At 39.8% G+C, this 20,924-nt stretch overlaps 2 protein-coding genes, 2 long non-coding RNA genes and 9 other non-coding genes across 17 annotated transcripts in view; 1 reads left to right on the forward strand and 12 right to left on the reverse strand.

The window, feature by feature from the left end:
- Positions 1 to 394: 394 nt before the first annotated feature.
- On the reverse strand, positions 395 to 6,000 carry batf2 (basic leucine zipper ATF-like transcription factor 2). Its single transcript, XM_029454365.1, has 3 exons — positions 5,571 to 6,000; positions 4,424 to 4,534; positions 395 to 2,792 (listed from the first exon to the last, which is right to left on the reverse strand). Exons 1-3 carry the CDS (start codon positions 5,652 to 5,654, stop codon positions 1,797 to 1,799), a joined length of 1,191 nt encoding a protein of 396 aa, XP_029310225.1. The 5' UTR covers positions 5,655 to 6,000; the 3' UTR covers positions 395 to 1,796.
- Positions 6,001 to 7,799: 1,799 nt separating this feature from the next.
- arl2 (ADP-ribosylation factor-like 2) lies at positions 7,800 to 10,078 on the forward strand. The gene is made up of 5 exons (XM_029454861.1): positions 7,800 to 8,025; positions 8,327 to 8,437; positions 8,790 to 8,952; positions 9,412 to 9,492; positions 9,618 to 10,078. The coding sequence occupies exons 1-5, from the start codon at positions 7,961 to 7,963 to the stop codon at positions 9,750 to 9,752; spliced, it is 555 nt and encodes a 184-aa protein (XP_029310721.1). The 5' UTR covers positions 7,800 to 7,960; the 3' UTR covers positions 9,753 to 10,078.
- A 1,576-nt stretch (positions 10,079 to 11,654) lies between these two features.
- Positions 11,655 to 14,837, reverse strand: LOC115023791 (uncharacterized). Of its 2 annotated transcripts, XR_003834044.1 has the most exons (10): positions 14,240 to 14,837; positions 13,682 to 13,712; positions 13,293 to 13,342; positions 13,065 to 13,113; positions 12,848 to 12,885; positions 12,595 to 12,652; positions 12,354 to 12,403; positions 12,179 to 12,245; positions 11,969 to 12,000; positions 11,655 to 11,771 (listed from the first exon to the last, which is right to left on the reverse strand). It is a non-coding gene; the product is annotated as an uncharacterized LOC115023791 (long non-coding RNA). The 2 variants fall into 2 exon arrangements; XR_003834043.1 differs by lacking the exon at positions 12,179 to 12,245.
- Positions 11,836 to 11,911, reverse strand: LOC115024099 (small nucleolar RNA SNORD31). The gene has a single exon (XR_003834089.1). It is a non-coding gene; the product is annotated as a small nucleolar RNA SNORD31 (small nucleolar RNA).
- Positions 12,473 to 12,541, reverse strand: LOC115024095 (small nucleolar RNA SNORD30). The gene has a single exon (XR_003834085.1). It is a non-coding gene; the product is annotated as a small nucleolar RNA SNORD30 (small nucleolar RNA).
- Positions 12,733 to 12,796, reverse strand: LOC115024090 (small nucleolar RNA SNORD29). Its single transcript, XR_003834081.1, has one exon. It is a non-coding gene; the product is annotated as a small nucleolar RNA SNORD29 (small nucleolar RNA).
- Positions 14,838 to 18,793: 3,956 nt separating the features above from the next.
- The window catches only part of LOC115023747 (uncharacterized), a 3,529-nt gene continuing 1,398 nt past the window's right edge, over positions 18,794 to 20,924 (reverse strand). For all 4 annotated transcript variants that reach the window (XR_003834038.1, XR_003834041.1, XR_003834040.1 and 1 more), the window contains 8 exons: positions 20,829 to 20,877; positions 20,610 to 20,647; positions 20,357 to 20,414; positions 20,116 to 20,165; positions 19,745 to 19,793; positions 19,303 to 19,378; positions 19,089 to 19,112; positions 18,794 to 18,911 (listed from right to left, as the gene is read on the reverse strand). This is a non-coding gene — a long non-coding RNA (uncharacterized LOC115023747). The remainder of the gene's footprint in view (positions 18,912 to 19,088; positions 19,113 to 19,302; positions 19,379 to 19,744; positions 19,794 to 20,115; positions 20,166 to 20,356; positions 20,415 to 20,609; positions 20,648 to 20,828; positions 20,878 to 20,924) is intronic.
- LOC115024100 (small nucleolar RNA SNORD31) lies at positions 18,985 to 19,056 on the reverse strand. Its single transcript, XR_003834090.1, has one exon. It is a non-coding gene; the product is annotated as a small nucleolar RNA SNORD31 (small nucleolar RNA).
- Positions 19,179 to 19,250, reverse strand: LOC115024098 (small nucleolar RNA SNORD31). The gene has a single exon (XR_003834088.1). It is a non-coding gene; the product is annotated as a small nucleolar RNA SNORD31 (small nucleolar RNA).
- Positions 19,450 to 19,521, reverse strand: LOC115024097 (small nucleolar RNA SNORD31). Its single transcript, XR_003834087.1, has one exon. It is a non-coding gene; the product is annotated as a small nucleolar RNA SNORD31 (small nucleolar RNA).
- Positions 19,924 to 20,050, reverse strand: LOC115024101 (small nucleolar RNA SNORD22). Its single transcript, XR_003834091.1, has one exon. It is a non-coding gene; the product is annotated as a small nucleolar RNA SNORD22 (small nucleolar RNA).
- LOC115024096 (small nucleolar RNA SNORD30) lies at positions 20,235 to 20,303 on the reverse strand. The gene has a single exon (XR_003834086.1). It is a non-coding gene; the product is annotated as a small nucleolar RNA SNORD30 (small nucleolar RNA).
- Positions 20,495 to 20,558, reverse strand: LOC115024092 (small nucleolar RNA SNORD29). Its single transcript, XR_003834082.1, has one exon. It is a non-coding gene; the product is annotated as a small nucleolar RNA SNORD29 (small nucleolar RNA).

Here is a 20,924-nt window from a genome sequence, read left to right on the forward strand (position 1 = left end):
ATATGTCCCTTTAAGACGTTACAATCAAAAACACATGCAACCTGATCGGGGACTGAAAGATCCTCTGGGGACCATGAAAAACTATCACGACAATCCACACCGCTAGCAGCAATCTGAAATATTGATGTCCCATTAGAAACAGAGAACAATCTATTAAACTCTTGCTGAATAAAGTCACATGTGACTGCAAAGGCAGTAATACAGCATAACAGACCAAATAAAGCCGAAGCAGCACAAGTTCTGAGTGTATCGAACCGATCAAGAGTGAGTTATAGCGAATGAATTAAACTTTCCACTGAGTATTCTGCAGCTTCACTTTGATTGTATTCAGATATTGAATTAGAATATTATTACACTCTATTACAACATACTTGTAAATTGAGAAAAAGTTAAATAAATTGTTTCAATAAAGTTTATTTGTATTGTATTGTATTGCAACCAGTATTACAGCATAAATATATTCAACTAATGCATGATAAATAGTCATAACTCACTCACACACGAAGCCTCAAGTCATAAACTTCTATGTGGAGCACACACTTATATATATATATATATATATATATAACCCATATACCTACATATATAAAGCAGAATAGTCTTCTACATAAATCATCCTTAAGTAATTTTAATACAATCATGGTGCATAAGCTACATTTCCTAACTGTTAAAAATCCACTTTTTCAGCAGTAGTTCCTAAACAACAGGTGTGTTATTGTCAGTTGCAATGAGAGGAGGTCAAATGGAAAAATAATTTCTTATTTACCTCACTTAAAATGAACACAATAAGGGAAATATTAATGACACAACAATGTAATCAGTGTAGACCCGCAGGGGTGTCGTCACATAAAGTAGTCATGGCTGGATTTAACCACTAGGGGGCAGAACATGAACCCTCTGAGGTCATTTAGTGAAGCACACATTAATTTGGAAACTGGTAGATAAGACAGATAAATAATATAGAAACACAAACTGTTAACCATTAGAAATTAATCACATTACCACACACCAACAGGCTGCAGACACACATTCATTCGGGGGCCCCTGAGGGTTTAGGGCCCTCGGCCGTCTCGCTCTTTGTCTTCTAATCCACCATCGCAAGCAAAGCTGGTTAAAGTGAATTAAAAATGAATCATAAAGTAGCATACTTACACTAAGTATAAATAATTATTATATTATACATTTAAAAAAGAAGAAGAAAATAAATATAATGTATCATCTGAAATGTGGAAGAAAGAAATAATTGTAGCCTTTAAAAAAACTGAATGAATTAAACTGTGTGTGTTTGATTATAGGTCAAAATAACTACATTTAGTAGAAAGTTTCATGGCGTTCTAAAACTGGGTAACTTTGGACATTTTCTCCGAATGACATTTCCTTGAAGTTGCAAGGAAGTGAGTAGTCCCCCGATCTAAAATTACAAGTCAGGGTTTCGGATGTTGAGTCATTTTTCCACTGTCTTAAGGAAGGGACAACACGACCTACCTGATTTATTTGAAACGCTGCTAGATTTGATTGCATCGTTGGTTCACATTTAATCTATAGGGGCTTGTAAACTATGGAAAGTTAACAATTGTAATTGTAATTGAGAATACAGTTTAGTTGCAGAGGAACTCACGCACGCATTTTACCATTTGTTTTGCACATCGTTCATATTCTGCTTTCCATACGCATGTCAGATGTATAAATAAAAGCTTGCATTGCACAGTTTTTACCGTTACTGCTAAACTGTAATTAAACTACAAAAAATATGTAAATTAAACAACCATTTTGGCACAATGTGGCATGTAGCGCCACTAGTGACTAGTCCCACCTAGTATCCAGTCATTGAACTCGAGAAACTCAGAAAGAGAGAGATCTCTTGAGGGATCCCCCCGTGGCAGCGAGGGTGGGGTTTGAGGGAGAGGTCCATCAAAGCTGCTGGTGGTAGTCTGAGGCACATAAAGGGGACTCGGGACAGTGAGCAGGGACAGCAGAGACGCAGAATTGAATTCCACTTGTCGACTATAATTTGGCTTCAAGGCTAAATCCAAGGCAGGAGGCGACGCTGGGAGGGACTGAGGAGCAGGATCTTGAAGAGTTGGTCTTGAGTTTCTGCTCAACTGACCCGGATGAAGCTGCACATTCATGGGACCGCCTTGCGCTACTAAACCTGCGTTTTTCGCCACTAAATAGGAGTAAGGGGGCTCCACTTTAGATGAAGCCGTTAGAAAAGAAGCTTGTTTCATCAGAAAAGCATCCAGTGGAGAGAAACAAGCATTTGCTGACAGTGAAGAGCTTTCATGGATGTGTCGTTGGCCAGATTGAGGCTGAGCAGCTGCGGGGAGCGAGCTGCAGGGTACGGGGTTTGAAACAAGGCTGGTGCAGACAGGCGGAACATTTGCCCTCGATGTGATTAGAGAAGGAGGATCTTCGCTAAACAAAGAGTGGGGAGCCGGGACTGCAGAGAAACAGGCAGAGTGAAGAGCCGTCACGGAGCTGGAGGAAGAGAAGACTTCAGTCGAGCCACCAGGTGAGGCTAATGTTGCAGTCGTTGGAGCCGGAGGAGGTGAACAGGTGACTGTTTCAACACAGTCCCTGGTTTGGAGCACCACCCTGGAGGTAGAGAGGGAAGTAGCAGCAAAAGTGGAGCTTGAGGTCCGGGGGGGGGCTCCAGGAGGGCTGGATGCAAAGTCTTTGAGGAAGCACGGTGTGTGGCGCTCCAGAGCCGACGTATGGAGATGGAGGTCTTTTTTCAATGCGGCAATCTCCTTTTTAAGGGATGAATTTGATCGTTCCAGACACTGGAGCTCCTATGGAGAAGAGGGTGAGGGGAACATAGGGACAGAGATCAGAGGGGGAGAAATGACAAAGAGTTAATGTCAAGTCGAGTCAGCTCCATCTCTGTTATCCTCAAGGAAGTACTCACTTTAATGTTGCAGCTGGTAAAGGTTTTAACTATATACACTTGCCTTTTATCTTAAGCTGTAATAAAACATGATGAATTATTTGTTGATTTTATCTTGTTTTATTATTCTGAATCTTCAAAGTAACTACAGCTGACAGATAAATAGAAGTAAAAAGTCAAATGTTTCCCTCTGAGATGTATTGGAGTAGAAGTATAATGAAAATCCTTGAAAATATGTTCCTATTTAGACTTTGTAGAATTGTTTATCAATCAATTAAACTCTCACTTTTACGGCCTCGTTAAGTTTCAGTGCAGCCTGTAAACACTCTTCCATAACAGGCAGCATTCATCTCTATGGAGCACCAATGACCGCTCGTACAGACTTGAACAACGCTCAGAATAGTCTTTCCCTTGAGAATTACATTCCTACTACATTCCCGGGATCACGGAGTTCACAGTCAAAGTGCGATCTGTGCATCACGTTCACTGACCCTTTAAAAACCATAAACTGCTGAACACACTTTGTATTTTTTCGTGAGTCAAAGTGGTTTGTGTGAGCGATGCTTCTTCAAAATGAACCTGAAGAACATGCAGAGAGCAGAACTGAAAGGGAAGAGAGAGAAAGCGAAAGCATGGACTGCTTCCACACAAAAGACACACACACACACACACACATAAATTCAGCATACACCCTCATTCAACCAGTTCTAAACAGGTAGGATGTGATGCTTGAGGAGAATAACACCAACTGTAATCAATGTCAAAGACAAACGTCTCCAACCATGCGGCTTGGAGCAGTAAACTACAGGTTTGGTTAAATAAAGCGGTCGTATAAGTAGTTTTAGGAGAACGACTTATTCGTTTAGAGAACCTCCGTTTTTTTAAAGGATGTAGTTATCCTCACATATCCATAAATAGTTTTCAACAGTGCACGTTGTGAAGTCAGGGTCAGGACGCCTTTTGCTTCATTAAATCCAAACAGAAAGTTGAAAGAAAGTCCATAACGTGTGTGTGTGTGTGTGTGTGTGTGTGTGTGTGTGTGTGTGTGTGTGTGTGTGTGTGTGTGTGTGTGTGTGTGTGTGTCACAACCTATGGAATTTGGCCCTCAGGAAAAAAACACGAGGGCGGTATGGATGGAAAAAAAAGTATGTGTGTGTGTCTCTCTCTCTCTCGGGGAGAGAGGAAGGGAGGGTGAACCAGAGGGAGTGAAAGCCCTTCTCCTAAAGCAGAGTATTTACAAGAAGTGGCTACGAGCATGTTGTGAGATTACGCAAGACTCACACACCCACACACACACACACACACACACACCGTTAGTCACGCAGCCGGTGTGTGTGTGTGTGTGTATATGTGTGTGTGTGTGTGTGTATATGTGTGTGTGTGTGTGTGTGTGTGTGTGTGTGTGTGTGTGTGTGTGTGTGTGTGTGAGTGTGTGTGTGTGTGGGTGTGTGAGTGTGTGTGTGTGTGGGTGTGTGACAGAAAGCGTAAGGAAAGGGGGAAAGGAGCGAACAAACATAAGGAATGATTGTTTCGAACCTCATGAAGTTCGTCTGCTCTCTCCGTTTGTTTTTTCCGGCTCTTCCTCGCAGCGTCTCTGTTCCTCTTTGTTCTTCTGTTTCCCACCTGTTCTCCCTCTCCTTCTCTCTCCTGCAGATATTAATGCAACAGACTCATCAAACCCACCACATGCACATGCGGTCTCTTAATTAAAGCAGGAAGTTGTTGTGTTGAGTCACAGTGAGAAGGTCATTGGAAGAGCAACAAATTAAGTTTAGATGTGAAGGTGAAATGTCATTTTTCTAACAGCTTTCATATAAAACGAACGATTTCTCCCATCAGTTTAACTTCTTCATCCAATGGAACCTAAATTAAACAATAAGCACTAGTTATTTTGTCTATAAATTAAATGTTTATCTCTAATAGAAGGTGATGAAGGTCAAATACATTAAACTCAACAGGAACACCTGATGTCCAATAAGAGTTGCATCACTCTCAGCTACACAGCTAACACCTGTTAACTGCACTTTGTCTTTACCCGTATAAGAGGACGAGAGCACAGATAGATACTTTATTTCAGCAGCCCGGCATGAACATGCTGAAATAGAAATCCAGGCTGAAGCCAAGTGACATTATTACCAGACAGAATAACTGCTGCCAACTATTCTAACGGCACCAAATGTAACAAGGAAGAAAGGAACGCTTGAATTTGAAATTAAAATGCACTTTTTTGTCTTTACAGTGCCCAAAGGCTCTTGACCCATTCTTGATGGGAAATGTTGCTAATTGTCCTATTATTTTATCTAAGGTGCTCAATGGTGGGTTTTGCTTGGTTTTAGAATGCTTTTATAATAATAATAATAATAATAATAATAATAATAATAATAATAATAATAATGCTATATTGTTATAGCAGTTTTTTTATTGTTAAGTTACAATGTGCTTTGAAAGAGACTAAACCAAGAAATGCATTAAATCAAAGTGTAATAAAATGTATATAAATAGCATTACATGTTATTCACTACTCTTTAGCCTTTTACTGTAGGTTAATATGCGTCTATATGGGATAAGTGATACTTCGAGTACATGTGTTACTCTATATTTTAGCGCAGTAATAGTAGTTATTAGCTGATGTGACGCGTCTCTGTGATGCTTGACTGTATGATTGAGTAGATGCAGCACTTACCGATCCAGCGGTGTTGCTCTCCTCGGCTGACACCGAGCCGAGGCTGTTGAGCTCGGACCCGATCTCCATGAATAACGGGGACATCTCCTTCCCTCCGCAGCGGACTGGCAGTCTGACCCACCGGCAGGATGCACCTTCACAGAGTCTGCGCGCCCGCAGGTGACACCGCTGCCATTCAAAATGTGAGGTTGAACCAAAAACTCTGCAGCTCGGAGTAAACTTAGAAGACTCGCGATGAAAAGCACAGTACAGATGCTAAATAGGCAATGGTTTAATTTCCGTGGTGCAAACTTTAATGCTTGATGCTTGATGACTTGTTGGTTCTGTCAATGTGTCGCCCGCAGTGCAGCGCTCCGCCGGAAAGTCTGGTGGCTTTTGAGGGCAAGACATCCGATCATGATGCAACGTAAAGCTGCGACTGCTTTCGGTTTCTCTTTACTTTAAACGGTCCCATTGCAAGGTAAAGCCTGGGATCTGTGCTGCATTCACGTGTAGTATGTTGGTTTCAGTGTCCAAATCTCTATCGCTTTCTCTTTGAATGGACCCAGTGATAAATAAAGCTTTTTCAAGTCTCTGCTGTTTTTTTAAGAAGGAGAACCAAAAAGCACCAGAATGAACAGAACAAATCCACATTTAGCATGTCACTGATGTTTCCCCCCGAAAAGCAAAGTTTTATTCCTACTGGTTTTATTTGGACACTCCTCTGCTGCTGGTTTTGTGCATCTTGGCTCAAATTTCCCCCTATTCTATTTAAATGTCTTTTTTTCTGCAACTAACTAATCAAACCCTGTTTTTGAGTGCCATATAAGTACGTTTTCCACAAGTATCACACAGCTACAGTGTCTTACCTACTATTTCCGGTAGCACCCGAACGCATCGTGAATGGATGATATGTTGGGTTACCGGAACAGCTGATGGCTGAATGACCGTGAATGAGGATGCCCCTCCTTCACCTGCGTGGGATTTCCGAAGAATTTTTGCCGGGAAATGAATTGCAAAGACTACAGCCAACTGTTTTACCGCTTCTCAGCAGGATGTGATGCAACTTAAGTAAATATCTTCTGAACAAAGTTTAAAAAAACGTAGCCCACACTAAAGGTTTCTACAATTATATGTGTTGTTTTTACTAAGTTGATACTGACATCCAGGTAAATATCACATATTCATAAGGCTGAGTTCTCCAAATATCGAGCAAATTAATATTATGATTAATAAGATTCATTATTTTAAGAATAACTTATATAATTACTTGCTAATTATCAAAAATAACACCTATATTTCTCTTGAAAGCACATAGAAAATCTCATTCATGTATATTTATAAACGTTTCCTTATGCAAATACATGTGGTTAATTTCCTTAGTTTTAACACTATTCTCTGACTCTGTGAGTGAAGAAAAGTGAAGACATTATTGATGAGGAAGCCCTGTGAGAAAATTACTTGTTTGTATGCGCTAGTTTTTGCAGGATTTTTTTTTTATTTTACGGGAGGGGCTAACACAATGTTGTAGCAGCTTCACAATGCAGCATCATGATACCAGGTGTATCTTCTCCACTGAGGAATTCACACCCAGTCTTGCTACACACTATAACTTAAATAAATTACTTACCTACATTTTGATAAAATAATCCAAATCAATCCACCTCAAGCAAATAAACTCTGTGAAAATCCTTGTGTTCTATGTATGTTTTCTCCTTTATGAAAATGGTATTAAATATATTATTGTATTGTCGTCATATTCAAGGATTAAAGATTTTATTGTTGTCATTATACAGGATTGCACAATGAAATGCAGTTTTAAACCCCTCCATGTTAAACACAGAAAATGCATAAAACAGACATTCAAAAGTATTTAAATTAGAATATAATACAAACAATTGAATGTCAGTAGGCAATACAAGAGAACACTGAAGAAAGAAATAAGAAGAAACTAAATTGTGTTTACGAGGAATATAAACACACACGCATATGTACTCAAACATATAGCCTACAATATGTGTAACATCATGTAATATGAACAGTGTTTTATATTACACTGCACATTATATTTGTGGAAACAAGCTTTGACAGGCAGAGCATTCCAGAATGTTTCGAGTTTGAGTTAAATGTGTAATTCCCACAATAGACACATGAGGGCGCCACAGCGCCTCTACTGCACGGTCACACCCTATTATGCTAACTGACCAATCAACTGGCTTCGAACGTCTCAAACAACCAATCAACGTACGCGCTTTACTAAACAGTCCAATGTTTAGCTGCGTGATACAGGATTAGCATTACAGCCTCTTCCTGCTTGACAATGCTGCTTATGGATGCTAAATATATTTAATACAGAACTATAAATCAGTAAAAGCTTATCTATTATAAGCCGTTGAGAGGACACCGTCGCGATGGGTTTACTGACGATTTTAAAGAAGATGAAGCAGAAGGAGCGGGAGATGAGGCTGCTGATGTTGTATCCTGTCAGTAACTAGCTTAGCTGTAAACAAGGTAGCATGTATGTGCAACGGTATTATTTTAACTTTGTGTCAACAACACCAGAGCCGTGGACAGTTGTACACATGTGTGGTTAGACTAAACAGGATAACGGTTGTGTGGTTGTGAAGTTTGTTTAGCGCATTTTGTGCTGTATCATGCTACCTTGCTAGCACTGTGAGTAACCTCCATGTGGGTGAATGAGACAATTAGGCTCATTAATGAATTACTGATATTTAACAGTGAGGTGTGAGAGTTTCTTCTTTAACCTGCTCGTGCAGAGGTCTGGACAACGCGGGGAAGACGACCATCCTGAAGAAGTTTAATGGAGAAGACGTGAGCACCATCTCCCCAACGCTGGGCTTCAACATCAAAACACTGGAGCACAAAGGGTAACACGCGCACTTATACACGCGCACACACACAGTAGGCCTTAGTTAAAATAATGTATCGCATATGACTCAATTTGACATGTACTCATTCATTCTAACAACCCAGTTATAAAGTCAATCATCCCTTTCAGCCAACTGAGTCAAACCTCAATAAGCACAGTACACTTACACATTTGGTAAAGTGTCAGTTACTTTTACATCCTCTCTCTACTCTTGAACTCCCTGTTCTTCCCACGTCAAGGCATTCATAAAAGAAAATTGAGACAGGCGCAAGGTCCATCTTCAGACTGTATTTCTTCAGTCTTCCTCACATTCTCCTGTCTGTCTGTCGCTCTCTCCGTCTGTTTTATAGGTTTAAATTGAATATTTGGGATGTAGGTGGTCAGAAGTCACTGCGCTCCTACTGGAGGAACTACTTTGAGAGCACGGACGGACTGGTGTGGGTGGTGGACAGCGCAGACAGACTCAGACTGGAGGACTGCAGGCAGGAGCTCAGTGCACTGCTGCTGGAGGAGGTAAACACACACACACACACACACACACAGTTAGTGCTGCAGGAATGAGTCGTAAAAAATAATTAGTTTTTGGTTAGATGCCCTAAATAAGGTCTGTGATTAACACAAGTTTAAGATATTTTAATGTTCTCTTCTTCGACATTTAACACGTCAGTAAATACCCCACTTGGGAATTGTGTAGCTTTTACATGTCTTAAAGGGGATTTCTAACAAAGCGGCTAAATGAGACTGCAGAGATTGTCGGGGACATTAAAAGCTGAACCCAGAAACTCAAGTTTATTTTCTGCAAAAATCCAAATCTCATTCTATAGTGAGCCACAAAGAGACTGTGAAGGACAAGAGGAAAGAGGCGTGTTCTTATTCTTGCACTGTTTGAAGCTGAAATCTATGATGTGGTTGAATTGCTGTATCATTATTGCATCAGTCTCTGTAATTGTGTGTGTCCTCTCCTCCATGCAGAGGTTAGCTGGTGCAACGCTGCTGGTGTTTGCCAACAAACAGGACTTACCAGGAGCCCTGTCCAAAGAGCAAATACAAGAGGTGAGATTTACCCCACGTTACAGTAATGTTACCTTTCAGTAATGTAACAGATCACAATTATACTTTCACTGTCGCTGCTTTTTATTCTTCACGTCACAATGTACGTTCTTACGGTTTCCCTTCAGGCGTTGGCCCTGGATGAGATCAGAAGCCATCACTGGTGTATCATTGGCTGCAGCGCAGTGACGGGAAATAATTTGTTAGCTGGAGTGGACTGGCTATTGGATGATATCGCTGCAAGGATCTTCACCACTGACTGAACGGCAGCCTCTTGTGTTTGAGGTCCGACACGACTCTGCGCTCATTGGACTACGCAGGCATCTGCCCTGTATCCACGGTTACAGGAGTCACTTTGACATTTAGATACTGTGTAGCAGGGAAATCGTGAGAACTTGTGAAAACGAACAAGTAAATTCACACAACGAAAGCTAAATGTTTGTTTACAGTAAAGTATTGACCGACTCCCACTTATTTACTTTATATTACATCAGATTGTCAGCTGGTGATTTGTGCCTCACACCTTTTCTTTAATAACTTGCTTATTGAATAAAGATGTCATTGAAATCCTCAGTGAAGTTATTATATACACTTGCGCTCAAAGACATTTATCTTGTATTATTCCAACTATGATGCAGGACGGCGACAAAACTGGTTTAGGATGTTTCACATTTTTACTTCACTTCAATCTGAAGGTCGTACTGTCATTTTTCATCGAGGGTGTTTGAAGTGGACTGAATTTGAATGTGCTGTACGACATAAGCAGCGTTCACACTAGAGACCACAAGGTGCCACCTGCTCAGGAGACATTAACTCGATTTACCATCGGGATCAATTTGGAGACCACGACCTCCTGAGCCACTCAGAACACTGTTTACTGGACACGTTTCACTGTAAACAATCACAATGTAGTTTGCTTCATCTCTCATCCCTCTAATGTTCTCCATGCAAATACCTGAGGCCTTTTAGACTTGATAAAGCTGCAATCGTCACATTGAACTAAAATATATTAACAGTTTTAGCTTAAGAGTGAGTTTACGTTTCTTTACAATATTTGATTCAGTCTGAAGGACAATTTGTGAACTTTTGTACATAAAGTGATTAATAAACTCTTTGCCCGTTAGTGGCAGTTTGTATTAAGGAGAATGCATTCACACTAACCAGGGGCGTAGCTAGGTTTTCAAGTTTGGGTGGGCTTAGCCCAGAGGTGAAGTGGAGCTGTGTGCACCTGCATGGTAGTACAATCACCATTAAAGGAACTTAGATGGAGAAGTAAGTCTGGGAGTATTGCACTGAGGAAACCCGCTACACACCCATAGTGTTTTGTGCTGGTTGCGTCGTCAATATATTAGTCACGATACCTGTCCTTAGTCATGTCTTAGGAGTAGGGTGGACTTCACATCCTCTAGGGGGGGTCTGGGGGCATGCTCCCCTGGGCAGACTAACATTTTAAAGTGAATAGTTTGCATCTGGTGCACTTTGAGAGCTAATTAAAATGCTAGATCTAATAGAACTTTGTAGTCTTGGTAAGGGGAGGGGGCACAACTCTCAACACTAATATGAAACATATCTGCATGACCCTTTAAAATAAGTTTAAACAATGATTTATTACCTGATCAAGACACTAAAGTAAATTTCATGACATCCAAACGTCATGTTCAAAATGCAAACGGGTGACATGTCTGGTGTAAGTGTGTTCACTGTCAGTGGGTGTTAAATTGCATTATTCTCTGGAACTTCGGGCTGTGTGTTTTCATTAATTATTTATTTACAGTACTGTGGCCTATTACAGGAATTTAATCCAAACATTGCTCATTTACTCCTCAACCTGAACTAACCTCCATCACACTGTTGGCTCCACTATCACTTGTTCTTTGCTGCTGCTTCCCTGTGGCAGAGCTGCACCTTTCCTTAGGACTCTTATATCCATCTGATCAATGAACATTGCCAGATTATGATAGTTAGAATAGCTATTCACCCTTTCCTGCTTACAATTGTTTTCCATAGTGAACGTTAGCCGTTCTGTAGCTAGCCAGTTACTATTGACTACCGACAGTACACCAACACACATGAAGACCTAATGTTACTACACTGTTCCCTTTCCTAGAGTTATTAAAAGTTAAGGAGCTAACACATTAACTTCATACAATACTAGTACTCAAGTATTACACATAAAAGATTTACTGAACTTTAATTGAAAATCCAAAGTGACATCTTAACAAATTAAATGCAGTCGTGTTGCAGTCCAAGGTGGCAGCTGGATGTTGATGGCGTCCTGTATTCTGCAGAGACAGACAAGATCTTAGAAACTGCTGGCAAAGACAACACTGCAACAATGTTTAACAGATATGATCAGAGGAAACCCATCAGTCATGGATCTTCAGACTGGGGCGGTAATTAGAAACTCATCACTTCTAGACAATAAAAGTTATGTCTCAGATCTGTATTCAAAGTCAAGCCATGTCTTTAAAATACTCACCAACAAGTGAAGGCAGCAAGACGGACCAAGTCCTGTGAGACAATAGTTAAGATAGTTAGCAAGATTGCAGCAAAAGTTGTCAGTTAATGTGCAGTACATGTCCAGAAAGCACCAAAATGCTTGTGTGCAGTTTCCTGCCCACATTTTTATTATGCCTTTGACAGTTTTACTAAAGCTGTGTAAATGTAGGATTCAGCACCAACATCTCACCGGCTCTAGACTTCTTTTAAACATTACGTTTCCATCCAGACTGTTGGTACCCCCAACAGGTCTTCCCCTTATTGAACCAAGGCGCAAGACATGTGCAGGTGTCATTAAGGAAACCGTTTCAGTCAGACTGGGAGTTTATTACCGCCACGCTGACAATAAAACCTAAAGTGCTCACCTGGACAAGCACCTGTCGTTAAGTTGGCAGCATCTCCAAGAGCCAGGTACCTGTAGACGACATACAGTTAGGGCCGAGCTCTAACCGGTGAACATGTGATAACATCAGTTGACTTTTACTGATGTCAGATTTAGATTTCTCAACAGCAATTCAGACGAACGAGATTCCAAATATATCTCATCATTTTCAGCAGGTCTGGGAATTAAGACAATTGTTTGAGTCTCCAGAGACACGAGCTTACCTTTGACTTCAGCAGCACCTTGGACTTCAGCAGCACGAGTGAAGCCTCGGTCATGAACCTGTAACAGAACACAGTTACTACACGCTGGAGACACTTTCAACTAAAGTTCATTCCAGACTTGAAGCTGAAAGTAATGCAGTTGCTCAGTTGTTCGTGTCGTTTCACATCGGTTCAAAGTGAGCTAAGTTCATCATCATTGTAACTGCATTATAGAAGGACATGTGCATTAAAACAACGAGTAATAGGAACTTACCGTGAGACTCCAGGACGTCCTGCACAACAAGCCTTCACCTAGAAGAGAAACAGTGTAAATCAGCTGCTTAGGGAATAAAACATTATAACCAGCTCAACTCAGGGTGATCAGATTAAAAGATGACATCACTGAAATCAGGCATATGCTTGTCATTAATTGTAATCATCACGTTTATACCCAAACTACTGAATACAGTCTTAATAACGTCTGTTCTCACCTCACTCGCAGCTCATTAGAAGAGTTCAGTTTGGACAGTGCAGATCAGCCTGAAGGAAAATCAGTTGTTAGTCATGAACTGCAGGTACATGTGAACTTCAACGTTTAAAGGGCTGATCAGATTAATAACTAGCATCAGTAAAAATCAGACATATGCTTGTCTTGTTTGAAAATTCATCAGTTATGGCCTTGTGGTATTTGAAGCTTCTTTTCCTTCAGTCAAGCTCACCTGTCAAAGTCCTTCATCCTTGTTCTTCATCTTTGATTTGCCTCCAACAGCTGGAAAGGAAAAGTTCAGATTTACACACGGGCCTTTATAGTAGTTAATAACCTTTCGGTTTCTCTAACACATTAGTTTGGAGTTTTATTAGTTTGATAATTATTTAAGTAGTTTGTCATGCAAGATAGAAAGTTTAGCTTCTCAAAAGAAGTTACAAAAACATTTTATAGGTTTAAGTCAATTCAACATGTGCACACTTGTATATAATCATGCTACTCAGAAGTTGAGTTTCCTCAGAAAGATCAGTTAGAGAGTTCAAGCTGAACATCACTGTAGCACGAGGCTCCGTGTTACACCATCAGACACACAGCATGTCCTCGTGGTGTGGGGGAAGTTACCTTTGCTGCAGTCCGTGTCTTTATTCACCATCTGGAAAACAAAACGATTCCTTTAGCAGAGTGCAGATAAGAAGTCCTCTCTGGTAGATATTATTTTAACTTTGTTTGTGTCATCAACATGAGCTGTGGACAGTTGTACGTGTGTGGTTAGACTAAACAGGATAACAGTTGTGACGTTTGTTTAGCGCTGCATCATGCTACCACTGAGTTACCTCCATGTGGGTGAATGAGACAGTTAGGCTCATTAATGAATTACTGATATTTAACAGTGAGGTGTGAGAGTTTCTTCTTTAACCTGCTCGTGCAGAGGTCTGAACAACGCGGGGAAGAAGACCACCCTGAAGAAGTTTAATGGGGAAGATGTGAGCACCATCTCTCCAACATATGTTGGTATGTTTCAGCATTATGCTATAATTGTTTTAATTAATTTCCCACTCATTAATCTACACTCGATACTCCATAATGACAGATAACAGAAATGTTTCCAAATGAACAGAAACTGAAGTTTCACATTGACAGAAGTATTCAGAGCTGTCACTCAGGACTTAGTTGAAGCACCTTTTGCAGCATTAACAGCCTCAAGTCTTCTTGGCTACGATGCAACAAGCTTTGCACATCTGGATTTGGGGATTTTCTCCCATTCTTCTCTGCAGATCCTCTCGAGCTCTGTCAGGCTGGATGGGGATCGCCGATGGACGGCCACTTTCAGTTCTCTCCAGAGATGTTGGATTGGGTTCAAGTCCGGGCTCTGGCTGGGCCACTCAAGGACATTCACAGAGTTCTCCCTAAACCACTCCTGCGTTGTTTCGGCCGTGTGCTTAGGATCCTCGTCTTGTTGGAGGGTGAAACATCGGCCCAGTCTGAGGTCCAGAGTGCTCTGGAGCAGGTTGTCATGTGTTTTGCACTGAGCAGTGGCTTCAGTCTGGCATCGGGTTCTTGGTCACCTCTTCTCCCCAGATTGTTCAGTTTGGACGGGCCACCGGCTCTAAGAAGTGTCTTTGTTGTTCCGAACTTCTCCCATGTCAGAATGATGGAGGCCACGGTGTTCTTGGGAATCTTTAATGCAACAGACATTGGTTTGTATTCTTCCCCAGCTCTGTGCCTCGACACACTCCTGTCTCTGAGCTCCACAGGCTTCCTTTGACCTCCTGGTTTGGTTTTTACTCAGAAATACATTGTGACCTGTGGGAGCTTATATAGACAGGTGTGTGTCTTTACAAATCTTGTCCAATCAATGTAATTAACCACAGGTGGACTCCAATCAAGGTGTAGGAACATCTCAACGAGGATCGATAGAGATCAGAAGCTCCTGAGCTTCATTACAAGTGTCACTGCAAAGGGTCTGAATACTTATGTGCATGTGATATTTTTATTTTATACATTTGCAAACATTTATAACATTCTGTTATCACTTTGTCATTATGGAGTATCGAGTGTAGATTAATGAGGGGGAAATTAATTAAAACAATTTTGCTGTAAAATGTAATGTAAAACTTGAAGGTGTCTGAGTAATGTCTCAGGCAGGAGCTCAGTGCACTGCTGCTGGAGGACACACACACACACACACAGTTAGAGTGCTGAAATAAGGTGTGTGATCAACACAAGTTTAAGATATTTTAATGTTAACTTGCCACACTGGACTCATTCAGTTTCATATCAGGCTATAAATATATATCCACAAGGGAGCTGCCTCGGTCCATTACTGTTCTCCCTATACATGCTACCACTGGGGGACATCATTAGAGAACACAATGTGTGCTTCCATAGCTACGCAGATGACACACAACTGTACATCTCTGCTAAACCAAATAATAATACAGCTATTAACTCCATCACCACCACCTGTCTGTCAGCAATAAATAAATGGATGAGCAATAATTTCTTAAAATGAAATGAGAGCAAAACTGAAATCCTACTAGTAGGTCCTGTAACAAAAAGAGAGATGATGCTGAATAACATGGGGAAACTTACTCCTTTGATTAAACCTGAAGTCACAAGTCTTGGTGTTATCATAGACTCAGATCTAAGCTTTAAATCCCACATAAACAAGGTGACAAAAACATCATTCTTCCACCTTATAAATATAGTTAGAATCAGACAATTTATAAATCAAAAGGATGCTGAAAAACTAATCCATGCTTTTATCTCAAGCAGACTCGATTACTGTAATGTACTCTTTACCGACCTCCCAAAAAAACAACGGAGAGACTTCAGCTCATCCAAAACGCTGCAGTGAAGCCCTAAACGGAACCGCACCAAGTTACACTGCCAACTCTCTAATAAACCATGTGCCCCAGGAACATTACGATCATCCACTACTGGTTTATTAAACGTTCCCAGAAACACCCAAAAGAAAATTGGGGATGCAGCCTTTTGCAATTATGCACCAAAGCTATGGAACACTTTACCTGCAGACATTAGGGAGGCAAGCTCGCTCAATATCTTCAAAAGTAAGCTAAAAACATATCTCTTCACTTTAGCCTTTTAATAGTGATATTTTATATATTTTTACTTTAGCCTTTTAAGGGTGATATTTTATATCTCTTTACTTTAGCCTTTTAATAGGTATATTTTATATCTCTTTACTTTAGCCTTTTAATAGTGATATTTTATATCTTTTTACTTTAGCCTTTTAATAGTGATATTTTATATCTTTTTACTTTAGCATTTTAATGGTGATATTTTATATCTCTTTACTTTAGCCTTTTAATGGTGATATTTTATATCTCTTCACTTTAGCCTTTTAATAGTGATATTTTATATATTTTTACTTTAGCCTTTTAAGGGTGATATTTTATATCTCTTTACTTTAGCCTTTTAATAGTGATATTTTATATCTCTTTACTTTAGCCTTTTAATAGTGATATTTTATATCTCTTTACTTTAGCCTTTTAATAGTGATATTTTATATCTCTTTACTTTAGCCTTTTAATAGTGATATTTTATATCTCTTTACTTTAGCCTTTTAATAGTGATATTTTATATCTCTTCACTTTAGCCTTTTAATAGTGATATTTTATATCTTTTTACTTTAGCCTTTTAATAGTGATATTTTATATCTTTTTACTTTAGCATTTTAATGGTGATATTTTATATCTCTTTACTTTAGCCTTTTAATAGTGATATTTTTATTAATGCTGCTACTCTATGCCACTTTAAACTAATTTAAAGGATTTCATTCTGTACTGTTAATTTTTGCTATGCCTGGTTTAACATTGAATGTGTAAAGGTAACTGAGATCAATTTCAGAGTGTGTATTTTTGAAAAGCCTGAGATCAAATAGACTGTGTTACCACGGGAACAAGAGGAAGTTTCTCTGATAAATGTGTATTGGAGAAAAACTGGCTTTAACTGATATATTTCGCAAAACTTAACAAACTGGGGTTTGTTTATGAAACGGGAAGACTACCAAGAACAGGTAGCAAAGAGAGTAAACCAGTTGAAGGGCCACAGGGGCCCATTGTTGATCTCATGCTTTCAAAATATGGCTCTGATAGTTTAAAAAATTTACAAGAATGGTGTGATGAATGTGATTTCAGGAGGGTCGTTAAGTACGGCACATATAGGAAAACTAGGCATGAATTCCAATGTTATTTTATACTATTTTATTTAATTTTTTCAATTTTATCTGCTATTTGTAATGCTACTTAACACTCATGTACATCAACACTGATTATTGTACTGTAAATGCTCTTATTCTGTCTAATCTTGTACTATGTTTTTGCTGTGAAGCACTTTGGGCTGCAATTCTTTTATGAAAGGTGCTATACAAATAAAGCTTATATTACAAACATGTTGGTAAAAGTGAATTATTTCCTGTAAATGCAAGCGCATCTAAATACCCTTTACATAAAATCCCATTAAAAATATCTCCATATAATTTTACATATCTTGGAATTCAAGTTACAAAAAAATTAAACAATCTCTTTAAGAACAATTGTCCACCTTGTTTAGCACATATGCAACAAGACTTTGTCAATGCCCCCTCTAAATTTAGCTGCCAGGAGCAACTCGGTGAATTTTAGAGTTTATTTGGAACAAAAAACCTCCAAGATTATGTAAGGACTTTTTACAGAGACCAAAGTCTCTTGGAGGGATGGCTTTGCCAAACTTTTACTGCTGGACCTCCAACATTAGGATCTTGCAGTATTGGCTCAGATCTGATACGTTCCCCTCCTGCTTGGTTGGCTATGGAATTTCTTTCCTCTAAACCTGTATCACTGACATCTCTTGTACACTGCAACATCCCCTCCTCCCGTGTTAGAAATATAATTGTTAAAACATCCTTAAAGATTTGGAACCACTTTGGTTTGCAAGCTTGTTCTACATCTTCTCCACTAGTTGCAACCCATGTTTCTCCTCCATATCGGATGGCGCATTTTGCATATGGTCCAACCTCGGCATTAAACGAATCAAGGATCTATGTGTTGAGAATACATTTGCATCTTTTCAACAGCTTAGAATTGTTCCCTCTTCCTAAACATTTTTTAGATACCTGCAAATTCATATATCATGTTTGCAATAAATATGCCCAGTTCCCCAATGTGCATGATGATTTCATCATGCCTCCAGACTTTATCTGACCTCTGGGAGGAGGATTTGGGGCGAGATATCTGATGATCTTTGGGGGAATATTCTTGCATGTGCGCATACCTCATCTCTGGGTTCCAAAGTCTGACAATATAGACCGAGAAAAATGTCTAACAAACCTGTGAATGTTTTGGCCAAGCTGATCTGATAGCTTAAGTAACACTATTGGCTAAACATCTAATACTGATAGAAACCAACATCACCTTCCCACACTGGATAAAATGTTCAATTTACAGCTTGAAAAAAAAAAGCCAATATATATATATTGAGAGGCTATTCTGAGAAATTAAAAATGTGGCACTTTCTTTGCATATACAAAGATTACCGTCCCAGATATCCTTAATTTATTTAAAGTCTGACCAAAAAACACATTTCTGTGCTATGGTTAATATTACCAAGCAGACTGTTGTCCTTTTTAGCTGCATTGAATTGTATGTTGTACTTATAACCTGTCACCCACAACTACTTTATCGCTGCTGTCAATTTGTGTGTTTGGGTACTCTAGTATTAGACCACACAAGATGAGATTTACTGAACTTTATTTGAATACATCAGGTTCTGGAAATCCAAAGTCTTAACAAATTAAATGCAGCAGTCGTGTTGCAGTCCAAGATGGCAGCTGGATGTTGTTGATGGAGTCCTGCAATATGTAGAGACAGACAAGAGCTTAGAAACTGCTGGCAAAAAGGACATTACACAACAATTCTTTTAAGTTATGATCAGAGGAAACCAATCAGTCATGAATCTTCAGACTGGGGCGGTAATTAGAAACTCATCACGTCTAACTTATTGTTTTAAAAGTTGTTTAAATTCTTACCATGAACCCCACAGCATCAGGAATCTGAAATAAACACAAGACTGGTCAAAAGAGTAAACTATAAAATAAGGACCCTAAAGCATTTAGTCTTTTGATCAGAGGAAACCAATCAGTCATGAATCTTCAGACTGGGGCGGTAATTAGAAACTCATCACTTCCAGAATCCGACATTTACGCCTCAGATCTGTATTCAAAGTATTTGTAAAATACTCACCAACAAGCACCGCAGCCAGACTCTGCATCAGTGCTCGACGTCCGAGCCGTTCCTCACACTGCAGTCAGAAACAACCCTGCAACAAGTCAATGTCAAAGGTTAGTGACGCAAATTGCATTAATGTTAAATAACCACCATTTATTTGTGTTTAATCAGAGGAAACCAATCAGTCATGAATCTTCAGACTGGGGCGGTAATTAGAAACTCATCACTTCTACAACACTTAACTAACATTTGTATATTGTTCACACTGGCTTGAATTCTTGAAGTTTCTCACATTGCGCCACAAGTGAGCAAAGAATCCAATAATTCTTGGCAGTAAATTAGTGCTGCGCTAAAGAATTCACACCACCCCTCATAACTAGTGGAGGCAGCCAGTTCAAGAATTCAAGGAAACAGTAGTCGTCTCAAGTAAAAATCACTGCGTTGACAAACTACCTACATCATCTCATTGGCTCGGTCCGTCTTGATGACCCCAGTTCAGCATTGACCTTTAGAAAACAGAAACAGTCATTAACCTTCATGCTGGTGCAGCAACGAGATCAGTTTGATGAAATGCATTAGACACCAACATCTCACCGGCTCTAAACTTTTAAGCGTTTGTCAAATTAGTGTTACGTTTCCATTCAGACTGTTGGTAACCCCAACAGGTCATCCCCTTATTGCCAAGGTAACACCAGTGGGTTCACCTTTTCAGGTTCTGGCATTGAACCAAGGCGTAAGACATGTGCAGGTGTCATCATTAAGGAAACCGTTTCAGTCAGACTGGGAGTTTATTACCACCACGCTGACAATAAAACCTAAAGTGCTCACCTGGACAAGCACCTGTCGTTAAGTTGGCAGCATCTCCAAGAGCCAGGTACCTGCAGACGACATACAGTTAGGGCCGAGCTCTAACCGGTGAACATGTGATAACATCAGTTGACTTTTACTGATGTCAGATTTAGATTTCTCAACAGCAATTCAGACGAACGAGATTCCAAATATATCTCATCATTTTCAGCAGGTCTGGGAATTAGGACAATTGTTTGAGTCTCCAGAGACACGAGCTTACCTTTGACTTCAGCAGCACCATGGACTTCAGCAGCACGAGTGAAGCCTCGGTCATGAACCTGTAACAGAACACAGTTACTACACGCTGGAGACACTTTTAACTAAAGTTCATTCCAGACTTGAAGCTGAAAGTAATGCAGTTGCTCAGTTGTTCGTGTCGTTTCACATCGGTTCAAAGTGAGCTAAGTTCATCATCATTGTAACTGCATTATAGAAGGACATGTGCATTAAAACAACGAGTAATAGGAACTTACCGTGAGACTCCAGGACGTCCTGCACAACAAGCCTTCACCTAGAAGAGAAACACAGTGTAAATCAGCTGCTTAGGGAATAAAACATTATAACCAGCTCAACTCAGGGTGATCAGATTAAAAGATGACATCACTGAAATCAGGCATATGCTTGTCATTAATTGTAATCATCACGTTTATACCCAAACTACTGAATACAGTCTTAATAACGTCTGTTCTCACCTCACTCGCGGCTCATTAGAAGAGTTCAGTTTGGACAGTGCAGATCAGCCTGAAGGAAAATCAGTTGTTAGTCATGAACTGCAGGCACATGTGAAC

The sequence above is a fragment of the Cottoperca gobio genome, chromosome 18 (assembly GCF_900634415.1).
Source record: "Cottoperca gobio chromosome 18, fCotGob3.1, whole genome shotgun sequence".
Lineage (NCBI taxonomy): Eukaryota > Metazoa > Chordata > Actinopteri > Perciformes > Bovichtidae > Cottoperca > Cottoperca gobio.